The following is a 17,321-nucleotide window of genomic DNA, read 5'->3' on the forward strand; positions in this document are numbered from 1 at the left end:
GCCTTATCTGGGGGGTTTTCTGCTCTTGCCTTTTTATATCTGGTGGATCAGGTATCTAGCTTGCGTTAGTCCTCTCACTTTCCATTAACCGAGTCAAAGCATAAGGCATGTTGCGGCAGAGCAAACCTACCCTCTATAAAAACAGAGGTTCTGCTGGCACATATTCAACATACTCTGTCTTTACCCTTTTTACACTTAGCCTAGCCTACACAACAAACGGCAAAAACATAAACGCATGCAACAATTTCAAAGATTTTAATTCAAATCAAATGTTATTTGTCACATACACATGGTTAGTAGATGTTAATGCGAGTGTAGCGAAATGCTTGTGCTTCTAGTTCCGACAAGGCAGTAATAACCAACGAGTAATCTAACTTAACAATTTCACAACAGCCACAAGTTATGCCAGCAGCATACCACCCTGCATACCACTGCTGGCTTGCTTCTGAAGCTAAGCAGGGTTGGTCCTGGTCAGTTCCTGGATGGGAGACCAGATGCTGCTGGAAGTGGTGTTGGAGGGCCAGTAGGAGGCACTCTTTCCTCTGGTCTAAAAAAATATCCCAATGCCCCAGGGCAGTGATTGGGGACACTGCCCTGTGTAGGGTTAAATGGGTGTAGGGTTAAATGGGTGTCCTGACTCTCTGAGGTCATTAAAGATCCCATGGCACTTATCGCAAGAGTATGGGTGTTAACCCCGGTGTCCTGGCTAAATTCCCAATCTGGCCCTCAAACCATCACGGTCACCTAATAAACCCCAGTTTACAATTGGCTCATTCAACCCCCTCCTGTAACTATTCCCCAGGTTGTTGCTGCAAATGAGAACGTGTTCTTAGTCAACTTACCTGGTAAAATAACAGATAAATAAAATAAGTGTAAAGGGATGAAGAATATGTACATAAAGATATATGAATGAGTGATGGTACAGAACGGCATAGGCAAGATGCAGTAGATGGTATCGAGTACAGTATATACGAGATGAGTAATGTAGGTTATGTAAACATTATATTAAGTGGCATTGTTTAAAGTGGCTAGTGATACATTTTTTTACATGTATGGCAGCAGCCACTCAATGTTAGTGGTGGCTGTTTAACAGTCTGATGGCTTTGAGATAGAAGATGGGTTAGGGCCGTGTGCAGTGTGGTTGCGATTGTGGACCTGTTGGGGCAGTAAGCAAATTGGAATGGGTCTAGGGTGTCAGGTAGGGTGGAGGTGATATGGTCCTTGACGAGTCTCTCAAAGCGGCAGGGTAGCCTAGTGGTTAGAGTGTTGGGCTAGTAACCGGAAGGTTGCAAGTTCAAATCCCTGAGCTGACAAGGTACAAATCTGTCGTTCTGCCCCTGAACAGGCAGTTAACCCACTGTTCCTAGGCTGTCATTGAAAATAAGAATTTGTTCTTAACTGACTTGCCTAGTTAAATAAAGGTAAAATAAAAAGCACTTCATGATTACGGAAGTGAGGGCTACGGGGCGGTAGTCGTTTAGCTCAGTTACCTTAGCTTTCTTGGGAACAGGAACAATGGTGGCCCTCTTGAAGCATGTGGGAACAGCAGGCTTGATTGAATATGTCCGTAAACACACCAGCCAGTTGGTCTGCGCATGCTCTGAGGACGTGGCTGCGGATGCCGTCTGGGCCTGCAGCCTTGCAAGGGTTAACACGTTTAAATGTTTTTCTCACGTCGGCTGCAGTGAAGGAGAGGCCGCAGGTTTTGGTAGCTGGCTGTGTCAGTGGCACTGTATTGTCCTCAAAGCGAGCAAAGGAGAGGATGCAGGTTTTGGTAGCTGGCTGTGTCAGTGGCACTGTATTGTCCTCAAAGCGAGCAAGGAAGTTGTTTAGTCTGTCCGGGAGCAAGACATCCTGGTCCGCGACGGGGCTAGTTTTCATTTTGTAATCCGTGATAGACTGTAGACCCTGCCACAGTCTAGACACATCTCTTGTGTCTGAGCCGTTGAATTGCGACTCTACTTTGTCTCTATACTGACACTTAGCTTGTTTAATTGCCTTGCGGAGGGAATAGCTACACTGTTTGTATTCGGTCATGTTTCCGGTCAACTTGCCCTGGTTAAAAGCAGTGGTTTGCGCGAATTCTGCCATCAATCCACAGTTTCTGGTTTGGGAATGTTTTAATAGTTGCTGTGGGTATGACATCGCCAATGCACTTGCTAATGAACTCACCGAATCAGCGTATTCGTCAATGTTGTTGTTTGACGCAATGTGGAACATATCCCCCAATCCACGATGTGTCTAGACTGGGGGGGAATATATGTGGCTGTGATTATAATCGAAGAGAATTCTCTTGGTAGATAATGCGGTCGACATTTGATTGTGAGGAATTCCAAGTCAGGTGAACAGAAGGACCCCCCCGCCCCTCTTCTTACCAGAAAGATGTTTGTTTCTGTTGGCGCGATGCGTGAAGAAACCAGCTGGCTGTACCGACTCCGATAGCCTTTCTCAAGTGAGCCATGATGTCTCTCTGGAAGGCTACCCTTGCTCGGATTTCATCAACCTTGTTGTCAAGAGACTGGACATTGGCGAGTAGTATGCTCGGGAGCGGTGCGCGACCGGGAGCATTCAACCAGGTAAGGTTGGGCAGGCTCGGTGCTCAAGAGCTCCAGTGCGCCTGCACGGTCCGGTCTATCCAGTACCACCTCCACGCACCAGCCCTCCGGTGGCAGCTCCCCGCACCAGGCTTCCTGTGCGTGTCCTCGGCTCAGTACCACCAGTGCCAGCACCACGCACCAGGCCTACAGTGCACTTTGCCTGTCCAGTCTCCCGCCTGTCGAGCGCTGCCGGAGTCTCCCGCCTGTCCAGCGCTGCCGGAGTCTCCCGCCTGTCCAGCGCTGCCGGAGTCTCCCGCCTGTCCAGCGCTGCCGGAGTCTCCCGCCTCTCCGGCGCTGCCGGAGTCTCCCGCCTGTCCGGCGCTGCCAGAGCTGCCAGTCTGCAAGGAGCCGCCAGAGCTGCCAGTCTGCAAGGAGCCGCCAAAGCTGCCAGTCTGCAAGGAGCCGCCAGAGCTGCCAGTCTGCAAGGAGCCGCCAGAGCTGCCAGTCTGCAAGGAGCCGCCAGAGCTGCCAGTCTGCAAGGAGCCGCCAGTCTGCATGGAGCCGCCAGAGCCGCCAGTCAGCATGGAGCAGCCAGAGCCGCCAGTCAGCACGGAGCAGCCAGAGCCGCCAGTCAGCACGGAGCAGCCAGAGCCGCCAGTCAGCACGGAGCAGCCAGAGCCGCCAGTCAGCACGGAGCAGCCAGAGCCGCCAGTCAGCACGGAGCAGCCAGAGCCGCCAGTCAGCACGGAGCAGCCAGAGCCGCCAGTCAGCACGGAGCAGCCAGAGCCGCCAGTCAGCACGGAGCAGCCAGAGCCGCCAGTCAGCACGGAGCAGCCAGAGCCGCCAGTCAGCACGGAGCAGCCAGAGCCGCCAGTCAGCACGGAGCAGCCAGAGCCGCCAGTCAGCACGGAGCAGCCAGAGCCGCCAGTCAGCACGGAGCAGCAAGTGCCGCCAGTCAGCACGGAGCAGCCAGGATCCGCCAGTCAGCCAGGATCCGCCAGTCAGCCAGGATCCGCCAGTCAGCCAGGATCCGCCAGTCAGCCAGGATCTGCCAGAGCCGCCAGTCAGCCAGGATCTGCCAGAGCCGCCAGTCAGCCAGGATCTGCCAGAGCCGCCAGTCAGCCAGGATCTGCCAGAGCCGCCAGTCAGCCAGGATCTGCCAGAGCCGCCAGGATCTGCCAGAGCCGCCAGTCAGCCAGGATCTGCCAGAGCCATCAACCTGCCTGAGCTTCCTCTCAGTCCCGAGCTACCCCTCAGTCCCGAGCTACCCCTCAGTCCCGAGCTGTCCCTCAGTCCGGAGCTGTCCCTCAGTCCGGAGCTTCCCCTCAGTCCAGTGGGGCCCTTTGTTAGGGTTACTAGGCCAAGGTCGGCGGCGAGGGTCGCCAATCTAAGGACGCGATGCAAGCGGACTAAGACTATGTTGGAATGGGGTCCACGTCCCGCGCCGGAGCCGCCACCGTGGACAGACGCCCACCCGGACCCTCCCCTATGGGTTTAGGTGTGCGGCCGGGAGTCCGCACCTTGGGGGGTGGGGGGGGGGGTTCTGTCACGCCCTGGTCTTAGTATTTTGTGTTTTCTTTATTATTTTGGTCAGGCCAGGGTGTGACATGGGTTATTTATGTGGTGTGTTTTGTCTTGGGGTTTTTGTAGGTTATGGGATTGTGGTATAGTAGAGTAGTCTAGGAAAGTCTATGGTTGCCTGGAGTGGTTCTCAATCAGAGGCAGGTGTTTATCGTTGTCTCTGATTGGGAACCATATTTAGGCAGCCATATTCTTTGAGTGGGGCTGTTCCGGTTTTTCACGTTACGTTTAGTGTTTTTGTATTGTTCGGTATTATCTTCATTAAAGATGTATCAAGATAACCACGCTGCATTTTGGTCCTCCTTTCCTTCGACGGAAGAAAACCGCAACAGCGACACATCTCCTTTGCCTAGAGTTGATGCGGCTGTTGATTGTGGCCTGTGGAATGTTGTCCCACCCATCTTCAATGGCTGTGTAAAGTTGCTGGATATTGGCAAGAACTGGAATACGCTGTCATACACGTTAATACAGAGCATCCCTAACGTGCTCAATGGGTGACATGTCTGGTGAGTGCAGGCCATGGAAGAGCTTGGACATTTTTAGCTTCCAGGAATTGTGTACAGATGTGAGCATCTTCCCACTGAAGTCGGTTACATCGCCAAACTTCAGTCAAGTCAAGACTCTGGTGAGGACGACGAGCATGCAGATGAGTTTCCCTGAGAGAGTTTCTGGCAGTTTGTGCAGAAATTCTTCAGTTGTGCAAACCTACAGTTTCATCAGCAGTCCGGGTGACTGGTCTCAGACGATCCTGCAGGTGAATAAGCTGGATGTGGAGGTCCTGGGCATGCATGGTTATACGTGGTCTGCGGTTGTGAGGCCGGTTGGACGTACTGCCAAATTCCCTAAAACAACGTTGGAGGCGGCTTATGGTAGAGAAATTAACATTCAATTCTCTGGCAACGACTCTGGTGGATATTCCTGGAGTCAGCATGCCAATTGCACGCTCCCTCAACTTGAGACATCTGTTGCATTGTCTTTTATTGTCCCCAGCACAAGGTGCGCCTGTGTAATGATCATGCTGTTTAATCAGTTTCTTGATATGCCACACCAGTCAGGTGGATGTATTATCTTGGCAAAGGAGAAATTCTCACTAACAGGGATATAAACAAATTTGTACACAACATTTTAGAGAAATAAGCTTTTTGTACGTATGGAAAATATTTTATTTCAGTTCATGAAACATGGGGCCAACACTTTACATGTTGCATTTATATTTTTGTTCAGAATACTTTGTATTTTCATTACTCAATCACAAAATATGCATAATTTATGAGTAATCTTGGCTTTCAATGTTAGTCCCTCATTTCATAGTGAGATATGGGAGGTCAACATATTCTTAGAGATACCTTTTTGTTATTTTAGCAATGTGAAATTGACGGTGTTAAGTGGAGCGGTCAGTGAGCCTGCCAGACTAAGGTTCCTCCGAGGTCTCTGGTCAGCTCCAGCTGGGCTGGTTGGTCCAGACTGGGGCTTGGCTGACTGTCGGGTTGTGTCGGTCCAGCTATGGATCAGCTTGTCATAAACAATCTCTGTCGACCAGTTGCTATTTTCGTCCACCTGCTATTTTCAGCCAGCCACCACACCCTAAATGACCAGTCACACAGACGGTGGTAGTGCGCCCTTGGTCCAGCAGAGCCTGGGCTAGACACGGCTGGAGTAAATATAGGCTAGTCTGGAGCTGACCGGTCAGTATGTGGACGTCAGTCCAGAGACATCTAGGGAAATGTCCAAACCAGCCAGCGATCTAGCCCAAACTATCATTATGCAGCGTGTAAAGTGACCTTCAAACACAGCCACTGTCACTCCATTACATGTCTGAGTTACAGTTGAGTCAGACAGGCTCCCACAGAGCTCCTCTTTAGACAGTCTGAGCACAACACGGACACATTGGCATCCTCTCGGAGCACTACCTCTAGGTATAAAAGCATTGGGACAGTGAGGAGATCATTAGTGTGGAAGGACGGGATCAACTTCTTATATCGGTTCACACAGGTGTCAGTCACATCATTAAGAGGAAGGACTGACTGTCGCCACTACCAGATACCGCCTACCTACAATGTGATCATGTGTGAGGGTGACTAAGTGACCTAAATGCTGTCATTACTACTCTTTTGCGTTGCTGTAGTCATCAGACATCATGGCACCTCATGACACCATGCAGAGGTGGTGTGAGGTGATGTGCTCTGGTGGAGGAGAATGCGGTCAGCCTTTGTGCCTTTTTAGTGAGCCAGTGTGGTGTGTAATGTCATGGACCAATGGAATTTTTTCAGAGTGCACTCGTGCCTAGAGGGTGGTTGCATAATCCCCTGGCACTCGAAGTATGTGAACACTACACTGGAGCAAGAGGCAGATAGTAAACTACTAGAGGAAGGCATCCACTCTGCGCTGCCTGCTGTTAACTGAGCCAAAGGGATGTTTTATAAATGGAGGGAGAGCGTGGGCTGTGGGGCTGGGCTCTGTGACGTCGCCAAAACGATACAAGGCCGCTCCCTTCTCAACTTCCTGTGGGAAACAATCCACAGCTTGTCTGAGGCCCAGGTCACGTCACACTGCCCTCCTCCCAACGGCCCACCCCTTCACAGGGCTTACTCTACTCAGTGTTGAGGAAGACTGGATTTCACAACCTTTTGTCAGGTCCATTGTCAATTCACTTCACCTGTTGCATAGTAAGTAGTGGGAAAGGAAGATTGGCTCATTGTTTGAGGAAAAAGTGAATCACTGGCACACTTTACGCTAGTGAGAGTAGCATACCAAGGAACTACGCTATAGCTATCTGCAGCCTGTATGAAATCATCTCAGATGATTAATAGAAAATCAAAGCAATGTCATCAGGTTATGAAACTTGCATTAGACCTGTGTAATTAAACATGCATGGTGAATATGACACCTGTCTTACTGTGCCTATATATAATCACACAATATATTAAAGTGCTCTCAAATGTGTGACACTTGGTTAGATTTTCTGACTAAACAGGTTGGCAACCATTTTTGTTTTGTAGTTTGGAAAATGTTCATCTCTTCCAAATGAAGTGGCGTAGCTGCATTTCTGCACTGTATTTCCCAATAAAAGCAGAACGCACAGAACCAGTGTGTTGGAGCAAAGTAAGTCCCAGGATGAGGCACGGACTCCTGTTGCTAAGTTACAGATGAGTGTTTCCTATTTTTAGTACCTAAGACAAGGATTCTCTCTGAAAGAATGTATTTTCATTTTGAATAACCTAATTGAAACCGAATGAATTGTTTCATGCCATTTTGCACTAGAGTAATTCAATATTAACAACCAAGGACAGTGTCTCCAGTCTACACTAAGAGGACTCCTACTTGAGGGCGCTTTTCTGTGTTACATGCATATCGATCCAGGTGACCTCACACAAGCACACCTGTAAACCCCAATTCAAAAAGTTCTCAATGGTTCAGAAAAAGCATCGATTGTTTTCTTTTACAGTCTTTCAATCTTAAAGTGCAGTTTTCTATGCACATTTTTATTATTTCAAGACAACATTTAGGGTTCAGTTGGCATGATTGGTTTAGATGTATTAATCTGAATTGAGAGCACATTGCATTAAGTAGGAAGAATCAGTCAGATTGTTTGTTAATATGCAGTTGTTCCTCTGACAGGGCTCTTGCCTGTCTATGTTCACAGAGCAGTATCGTTTCTCGTTAGGCCTATGTCCACGTATATATCTCCGGTACAAAGCAGTGTCACTTTGTCTCCATGATGTGGTCCAGCAGTATCTCTGTCAGTCTCTGCGCCTAGATCCCATTCTCTGTGTCTCTGTGTGTCTCAGGTACAGCAGTGTGTTCCCCAGCCTCAACATGGCCGTGAAACGAAGGGAGCAAGCTCTACAGGACTACAAGAGGTTACAGTCCAAGGTAGAGAAGTATGAAGAGAAGGAGAAGACAGGTCCCATCATGGTCAAACTACACCAGGTACACTATATATGTAACAGAACTGTGCTAAAAGCGGCTGCTGGCACGTGTGTTGTCCACTTGAAATCTGTCTGTTGAGCAACCAAAGTCAGGCTTTAAGCTCTTGCCTTGCATGGTGTCAGTGTTTTGAATACAATCAATAAGTGAACAAGGTACAAATGCTGACTGGATATGAACAAACTGGACATGTGCACTCTTTTCACCCACACAAGCGACCAGGCTGTCAAGTATTGCCTTTTGAAAAGGCACTGCTGCACATAAACGGGCACGTCATTTAGTATTGTAGACACATTCGCTGAGACCTCTATGGCAGCATTCACAGATATCAATGCAGCGCTGCCTGGGCTCACACACCCTCACATGGGTGGCCACCCACACACATTGAGAAAAGCATTGTCAGTGGCACAAAGAGTCAAGAGGCCCCCTATGTCCCTGGCCTTTGAATCTCACAGCTCTTAGAGAAATGATCCTGACCAAACACTAACATGCCATTTAAAGACTCACAAAGGACAGACACACAGGGGAGTTACTTAAGATAAATATTACTTCACACAGGTGATTCTGTTCTACATATGTTATATCCCCTCTCGAGCACACACACATTGCGCACTCTATATCATTGCCTATTCATTGAGATATCATCTTTCTTAATGCCCACCAGACTACCCACTAATACATCACACACGTTCCTGATCAGCAGTGGCGTGGTCTGCACACAGCCAACTCTTCCCACATAACCCACTCCTCCTCACTTGTGATCGTGATTAGGCTTTTTCTTTTTTTCTCTGTTCTTCTCTGTGGGAAGACATTTTCATTCTCCTGTTGTTTTTCACTGTTGTTGACGGATTACATTTCTGAGAACGTAGCTGATATGTTATGGTTGAGCCCCAGTAGTGATTATGAGGTATGCATAGGGCTGTTACGGTGACCGTATTACCGCCACACGGGCGGTCACGAGTTATGACGGCAGTTAAATTCCACGTGACCGTTTAGTCACGGAAATTAGACTTCTCCAAGCTCTGATGCTGCTGATGATCATTAGTAGCCTACCAAACTTGCTAACTGCCTGGTACTCGGCCCTCTATTGTCCCTCTAATCACTCTGACATCAATGCAAATGTAATCGAAAATCTAATCAAACACTTCATGACAGTCCATGAGCTCATGTTGCGCAACATTTCTATATGCTATGTGCTTTTGCTGTTCGTTAGGCCTACTCATCTTGTTGGCTGCTGAAAAGTAAATGTGGACAGTTCTTCCAATACCTTAAACATGCACCTCGGATAAGGACGTGTGCAGTTGCGTCCCTGATGTGTCGGTCTTCACTTGTAGCCTGTGAGAAAGACTCAATCATGTGACGGGCGTTGGCTAATAAGAATGTAGCTATCTGATAGAACCGTGGAGGTGAGAGGTGCTTTGGAGCACACAGCCAGGAGAAGGGAATTATAATTATTATTTTCAGCCCAAGGGCACAACGGTCACTGGTCGCAAAAGACATGTACTTTTTTAGGGTGCATTATGGCCACGCAAAGGGGATGAGGCCGGGAAATTCAAGAAATTATCAAGTGCTTGTCAAATTGTGAATGAAAGACTGATGAAGTGTGTACAGCTTGTGCAAGAAACAAAGCAGAGCTCATGCAACTTTTTTCAAATCATCATTAGTCTCATCATATAGCCTTAGAATGTACAAAAAGATTTGCAAGATAGCCCAATGTTTGTATCGCAACTAAAGATGCATAAATAACTCTGAAAGAAGCATATAGGAGGACCTGTTTCTTTGTTAACCGCCCAACACAGAATAGCCGCATGTGTACACTCCCTCAAATCATTTGGAGAAAATATCCTTTCTATTTTTTTCAGCCATGTTCATTTGTATTCTTCATACAACAAAATAGGATAAAATAATGCCACGGAATTCTAAGCAAATCTTGTCTGCTAAATGAACTAGTGTAGCCAACAGCCATATTGCATAACCAGATCAGGGCCTAACATAAGGACAACTCAAGAGTATGCTATTCTGTTCTTCTGAAATAAACTCAATTTTCTTCATATCATATTTATTTAGACCAGTCTCTAAAACAAATAATGGATTTATTGTGATGGTGTGGGCTATATAACATGGATGGATTTATTAGACTTTTTAAAATAAAATAAAAACGTCCTCACTGTCAACTGCGTTTATTTTCAACAAACTTAACATATATAAATATTTGTATGAACATAAGACTCAACAACTGAGACATGAAACATTTTCACATAAATGGAATAATGTGTCCCTGAACAAAGGGGGAGGGTCAAAATAAAAAGTAACAGTCAGTATCTGGTGTGGCCACCAGCTGCATTAAGTACTGCAGTGCATCTCCTCCTCGTGGACTGCACCAGATTTGCCAGTTCTTGCTGTGAGATGTTACCCCACTCTTCCACCAAGGCACCTGCAAGTTCCCAGACATTTCTGGGGGGAATGGCCCTAGCCCTCACCCTCGGATCCAACACGTCCCAGACGTGCTCAATGGGTTTGAGATCCGGGCTCTTCGCTGGCCATGGCAGAACACTGACATTTCTGTCTTGCAGGAAATCACTCACAGAACGAACAGTATGGCTGGTGGCATTCTCATGCTGGAGGGTCATGTCAGGATAAGCCTGCAGGAAGAGTACCACATGAGGGAGGAGGATGTCTTCCCTGTAACACACAGTGTTGATTGCCTGCAATGACAACAAGCTCAGTCCAATGATGCTGTGACACACCGCCCCAGACCATGACGGACCCTCCACCTCCAAATCGGTCCCGCTCCAGAGTACAGGCCTCGGTGTAACCCTCATTCTTTCGACGTTAAACGTGAATACGACCATCACCCCTGGTGAGACAAAACTGTGACTTGTCAGTGAAGAGCACTTTTTGCCAGTCCTGTCTGGTCCAGCGACGGTGGGTTTGTGCCCATAGGCAACGTTGTTGCCGGTGATGTCTGGTGAGGACCTGCCTTACAACAGGCCTACAAGCCCTCAGTCCAGCCTCTGTCCGCAATAGGCTGAGAGACTGAGCACTGATGGAGGAATTGTGCATTCCTGGTGTAACTCAGGCAGTTGTTGTTGCCATCCTGTACCTGTTCCGCAGGTGTGATGTTCGGATGTACCGATTCTGTGCAGGTGTTGTTACATGTGGTCTGTCACTGCGACGATAAGCTGTCCGTCCTGTCTCCCTGTAGCGTTGTCTTAGGCGTCTCACAGTACGGACATTGCAATTTATTTCCCTGGCCACATCTGCAGTCCTCATGCCTCCTTGCAGCATGCCTAAGGCACGTTCACGCAGATGAGCAGGGACCCTGGGCATCTTTCTTTTGTTGTTTTTCAGAGTCAGTAGAAAGGCCTCTTTAGTGTCCTATGTTTTCATAACTGTGACCTTAATTGCCTACCGTCTTTAAGCTGTTAGTGTCTTAAGGACCGTTCCACTAGTGCATGTTCATTAATTGTTTATGGTTCATTGAACAAACATGGGAAACCGTGTTTAAACCCTTTACAATGAAGATATTTGGATTTTTACAAATTATCTTTGAAAGACAGGGTTCTGAAAAAGGGACGTTTCTTTTTTTGCTGAGTTTAGATGTTCCAAATGTCTACATCAGTGGCTTGTAGGCCATGTGTGCTAAATATGTTTGCCAATTACTGTGAGACCGACAGTTATTTGCTTGACAATCACCGGCTGACATGACCGCCACAGTCCTAGGTATGTATGCTAAAGCTTCAACTGGTCTTCTGTTTGCCCTAATCTGTCCAGGCCAGGGAGGAGCTGAGACCAGTCAGGGAGGACTTTGAATCCAAGAACAAGCAGCTGTTGGATGAGATGCCCAAGTTCTACCACAGCCGCATCGACTACTTTCAGCCCAGCTTTGAGGCACTCATCCGGGCACAGGTGAGCTATAGATAGTGTATGATTGGGTGCACACTTGTGACCGACCCAGTTTAACTCTGGTGAGCCATCTTTATAATGCATACATGCACAGTTATGAATTATAAGGCATTCAGTTGACACACAAAACCTGTTCACAACTTTCCAATCCCAGTTCAAATAGTTTCCAATGGGTTTTATTTGAGTCGTTTTAATAGATTGTTTATTTGGGTGTAGTGTTGCCCCTAGCTGTCTGTTGACCAGCATCAGAGCAAGAGAGAGTGGTAGTGTAGAAGAGAGTGTGTGTAATCCTCCCTGTCTCCCCACCCAGTCTTAATGTGATTAACCCCAGTGACGGCCCCACGCCTTCCTAATTAGCCCAGGTCTGTCTGTCTGTCCGTCTTGCTCCAGCCTCTTTCTAACCTAGGAGCCCGGTCAGCCCGCCTCGCTATAACCAGCCCAGCAGCTGAGTCGAGTGCCCGCCACAGTCGCCCACCCTCCGCACCCTACCCCCACCCCCCGCCATGTAATTTCCTCTTATGGTTAAAGACTGACACACGCCTAATCAGATTGAGAAGTGGCCACGTCACTAGGACAGGCTGGCACCCCGCCCCCAAAAACACTGGCAGACAGACAGATGCCTATCAGACTCAGCAGACATGTCAATGATACTGCCAGGCAAGCCCATAGGGGGTTCAAAGGATATGTCTGCCCTTTGATCAATCCAAAGTGATGTCTTCTGTGACACAGAGTTCTGTACGTTCCTCTGTGTTCCTATGATAGCAGAGCAGGTGGGTAGGTTTGTGTGTGATGACTGTTACTAGTAGACTAAGTGAATGGAGCCCTCCTGGGTATAACAGCAGCGTAGCCTAATCTTCACTGGACTTGGTAGCTGCCATTAGGTCTCTGGTAATCTTGTTAGCTGATCAGGATTATCTCCTTCATAGTAGCGCTGTAATTTAACAATGGACATCACTGTGTCATTATCTCTTCCTAGAATGGTGATTATACAAGCATAATCATTCCCTATAAGATTTGGATTTAATAGAGACTGGTTGTGGATGAAAATTAATGGGTACAGATTTTGGGCCTTCCCACTGTTACATTGTCCCTGTTTCAGTGCTCTGTCCTCTATGGACACTGGACAAGCCTGTACTACTCAGTCATTTGCAAACAGACTGACTCACTGCTGAAGCAGCTTCAAACAGGAATGAGGGCCCTCTGATGGAGGCAGAGCGCTGATGACTCGAACATGCTCAGATAGCTCATCTCTAACTCTAGCAGTGTGAATTAGTGGGGTTGGGTCAGAGGGACAGACTCCAGAGCTGGGCTGGCGTACACAGCCACTCCTCCAGTACAGCCGCTACTGGGTGGTCAGTCAGTCAGCACAGCACAGCAGCCCAGTGGACCTCGGGTCCGGGCCAGCCCCCCTCAGCTGGCCCTGCAAGCGCAGTCTGGACTCCCACTCCCCCTCTCTCTCCCCCGGACATGCTGCATGGCTCCCAGAGCACCCTCACAATGCCTCTCTTTGTTCTGAGGCTCGAACACCACTAGTTCCATAAAACGGCTGTGAATGGGAAGCAATGCTCTGCTCTGCTGTGATCGGATGTGCCTGTCCACCTGTACAGATGCTGGATAATTGAGCCATTGTCTGAGTGTGGATTCCCGGTGGTTGTTCTTGGTTACGGTGTTCTGTACTACCTGTACAAACTGAAAGAAATTATGTTCTTTTGACACACGCTACTGTCATAATGATTGAGTTATTTTGCACCTGAGCCCATTGATAGACTAGATTGATAGAGATGGGCTCATATTGGATGCCAAATTTCTATGACTTTTTCTCCATGAAATATTGATAGCGAAATAATCAAGAGTTGAGGTCTGATGAGCCGGTGTAGCTCTCTGTCTATATCAATATTTAGTCAATCGGGGCTAGGGTGAGGCCAAGGGTGTGTATTTGGGCGTTTGTTCAAAAATAAGTCACCGAGGTCATACAAATAATAGTCTGAATTTGGCTTCTTTTCATATGTGGTCCATGTAGACTTACTGGGATAATTGTAGAGACTGGATGACAAGAAGGATGTTCACGCCGGACCAGACACAGTGATCATGTGTGCATTATCACTGACATGTATTCCATAGCTTTTTCACCAAGCCACTTTTCAAATGAAAAATATCCACTTTACCCCCACATACACCGGCAACTTAATAATCATGGCCCACTGATGTGGTCTAGGTGGCAGAGTTCGCTATAAACACACAGAGGCCTTTCAAACCGGGTACCTCTTCCGGTTAGCCAACTAAAGAGCTTCTGTTAATATAACTTTTGCTGCCACTGGCACACACATCATGTGGATAAGACATTTGGACTGAATTAAATGTCCTTTGATCAGATGTAATTAGTTGAAAATGGCTACATATTGTCATTTCTCTAGCAGCATGCATCCTGTGACAAAGCTCTTATAGTAGCATGTGGTTAACAGTCTTCTCCCTCGTCTACCCAGGAAAGATCTTCATTTTCCTATCTGAAATGGCCTCTATTTATTTTCTGTTATGGCCTACAGCCCATCAACGCCCATAATCGGCCAGCAGCAGCTATTATTTTATTCCAACCTCTATATAGAACAGAACAAACGTGCACATTTGCAAATAAATCAGAAATGCCCCCTTAAGTGTACTGTAGCATATGCATCGCTGCATGAATAAATATTGAAATGTGTGTGGGTTTCAAGGGGTTGTATTTCCCAGTACTTTCATTCTCGGCCCACTCTTCTGGAGTCTTGTAATGTGATTAAAGTCTATTAATCATCAAAGTATCTCTCCTGGGATTCTGACTCATGAACTGGGGGAAGAAGCAGGGGTGGGATGTGTCAGGAAAGCTTTCAGTGAACACTCTCTATCTCATGTTGCGATTGGAAGAGAAAAGGCAGGGTCACTACCCGCTGAAGTTCTGGGGTTTGTTTTAGTTCTCCGGGCTCACTCCTTTACTTTGAATGGCTTTTCATTAGTGGAGGTGAAGGGCTGTAGGACCAGGACCAGCCTCTCTGCATGTTGTAAGTAAACTGTAAACGTAAGACCCTTTCCCTAACCATTCCATTCTTTATCTCTTTCAGGTGGTGTACTTCACAGAGATGCACAATATCTTCAGTGAGTTGACGGATCAGATCGACCAGGCAGGGCTGACTGATGAGCAGAGGGAGAGGGAGAACGAGGCCAAGCTGAATGAGCTGCGTGCTCTGTCCATTGTCGCTGATGACTGAGAGAACACCAAGAAGGGGAAGGGCTCCCTCTAAACCTCTGGCCTTGCCTCCTTTCACACCTCAGTGAATGGATTTATCTTTTTCAGGATCCTTCTGTGAAAATGGACCGCTTTGGTCATAGCCTAATCATTAATAGCTTTCTTGCACTAATCTCCTCTCCTGACATCGAAAGAAACAGAGCAACTCAAAGCATTTTAACTGCCACATTTACCAAGCCATCAGCCAATATGTATATATTTTTTGAATCATGTAATGAAACCGTTCTAAGAACTAACTTGTGGTTTACACCATAGAATTACAAATAGTACTATAGATTTAAGATCCCTGCGGGTCACACCTTTCTCAAAGCTCCATACTCAAGTTTGAATCTGTTTTCTAGTCATTTCCAAAACATGCATACCAGGAAATGTATTGAAACAAATTGGATAGTACTGTTAGCGAACTAGAAATGTGACTCAGGGTGGTGGGTCGAATCGCTCCATTTGTGTTATTCACACAGATCTAGCATGTGCATTGTGGACCGGGAACTTGAGGTAAAAATATTGAAAGTTGCCTGTAGTATTTAACTCCAGCTTCCTGACTGTCATTATTCTTCAGATCTGTGATGGTGTCAACATTTCTTTGGCTGTTGCCTAATTGTCCCCTGCTTCTGAAAGGCTAAGGAATAATCTAACATTGTCTTTGAGATGGTCCTTTTACCCTTCTTCGCATAGGTTGAGGACTTGCTTTCCATAACAAATGCCGTTGCTCCCTCTAGTGGCACTTAGTTCATTTGACCATATCTACGTTCTTTGTCATGTTGAGGGAAACCTCTGCCTTTGGACAGATGCATTTGCGTAGATTTTTTTCCAACTTCTGACAGGCCTGGACCAACATTACTTGACATGTAATCTATTAAGCGTGGGTTTTATTTTTGTTGAGCTATGTTACCATCTGTTTAGACATTGTTTCACTTTTTCTATGAACAATCATGCAATACATGGATTGGAAGGAGGGTTTCCTTCATTGTTCAACTAAATAAAACAGAAATACAACAATTTCTTTATTCAGGAAAACGTACAAGCATATTTCTACATTAGGCACACTGGCCATTTTCATCAGCATTCTGACTATCAAGGGTAACTTTAATCCCTCAACCTTGGATCAATGGTCTGATTTGGAATGAGCTACTGTAACTGAGAACACTAAACAGTCATATCTAGAATCAGAGTAAGTAATGTACACTTCAAAAGCAGCCTTGAGGTTTAGAGTCTATATTTATTAATCAGAATCAGGCCATTACCAGGCCCAGGTCATCTACTTGCCCGCTGCTCTCTAAAGTGGAGCTGTAGCTATTTCTATGGCTAGGTTTTCTGCGTGGACAACATTGGCGCATTTGTTCGGTCCCATTCAATGTTGTTCCTCTGTCTATGATATGTAAACAATGAAAATACATTTAACATACTGATGTACAAGAAGCAGCATGGTGTCAAACTGAAATTCCCTGAAACCGTACCAAACGTGTTTGATAGTATTTGAGCTAAGTACTGTAGGAATGTCTGTTGTCTTGGCTACATGCTCAGGTTTTAGTACTATAGACAGTGAGATCCCGTAAACGGCATATCTTTGTCTAGTGACAGGAAACATGTCAGTGGAATGAGTGTATTACATTGGATTGAGGTCTACTAGATGACTGTTGTGCTGTACATGTTTGTGATCTGTTCCTGGAAGACCCTGCGGATGTCCACTCGTCTGCTCTTCAGGGTGGGGGTGAGAAGGCCGTTGCTCACAGTGAACATCTCTGGATGCAGGTGCAGGTCCTTCAGCTGACAGTGAGGAAAGAGATGGCAAAACTATCAGTGTTGTATTCAGTTCTGTTAAGTAGAAAGTCGATGTATGAATGTATTCAGCTTCTACCCCCAAGCTATTAGACTGCTGAACAATTAACCAAACAGCCACTGGATTATTTTAATTGACAACACCCCCCCATTTAGTTTTTTTACACTACTCGCTGTTCGCTGTTTATTGCCTATGCATAGTCACGTCACCCCTACCTACATGTACAAATTACTTGACTAACCAGTACCCCCGCACATTGACTCGGTACTGCTACCCCTTGTATATAGCCTCGTTATTTTATATAGTGTTACTT

General features: G+C 46.7%; 2 protein-coding genes across 6 annotated transcripts in view; one reads left to right on the forward strand and one right to left on the reverse strand.

Moving 5' to 3' along the window:
- bin3 (bridging integrator 3) overlaps nt 1-16,245 on the forward strand; it is a 37,857-nt gene extending 21,612 nt beyond the window's left edge. The window contains exons 7-9 of the mRNA XM_021621485.2: nt 7,907-8,048; nt 11,820-11,954; nt 15,044-16,245. Coding sequence (XP_021477160.1) covers nt 7,907-8,048; nt 11,820-11,954; nt 15,044-15,190 — 424 coding nt within the window. The 3' untranslated portion in view covers nt 15,191-16,245. The remainder of the gene's footprint in view (nt 1-7,906; nt 8,049-11,819; nt 11,955-15,043) is intronic.
- Nucleotides 16,220-17,321, reverse strand: part of acsl2 (acyl-CoA synthetase long chain family member 2) — a 30,126-nt gene continuing 29,024 nt past the window's right edge. For all 5 annotated transcript variants that reach the window (XM_021621483.2, XM_036935844.1, XM_036935843.1 and 2 more), the window contains exon 21: nt 16,220-16,995. In XM_021621483.2, the coding sequence (XP_021477158.2) occupies nt 16,855-16,995 (141 nt within the window). In that variant the 3' untranslated portion in view covers nt 16,220-16,854. The remainder of the gene's footprint in view (nt 16,996-17,321) is intronic.

Source organism: Oncorhynchus mykiss, chromosome 11, assembly GCF_013265735.2.
Source record: "Oncorhynchus mykiss isolate Arlee chromosome 11, USDA_OmykA_1.1, whole genome shotgun sequence".
NCBI classification, from domain to species: Eukaryota; Metazoa; Chordata; class Actinopteri; order Salmoniformes; family Salmonidae; genus Oncorhynchus; species Oncorhynchus mykiss.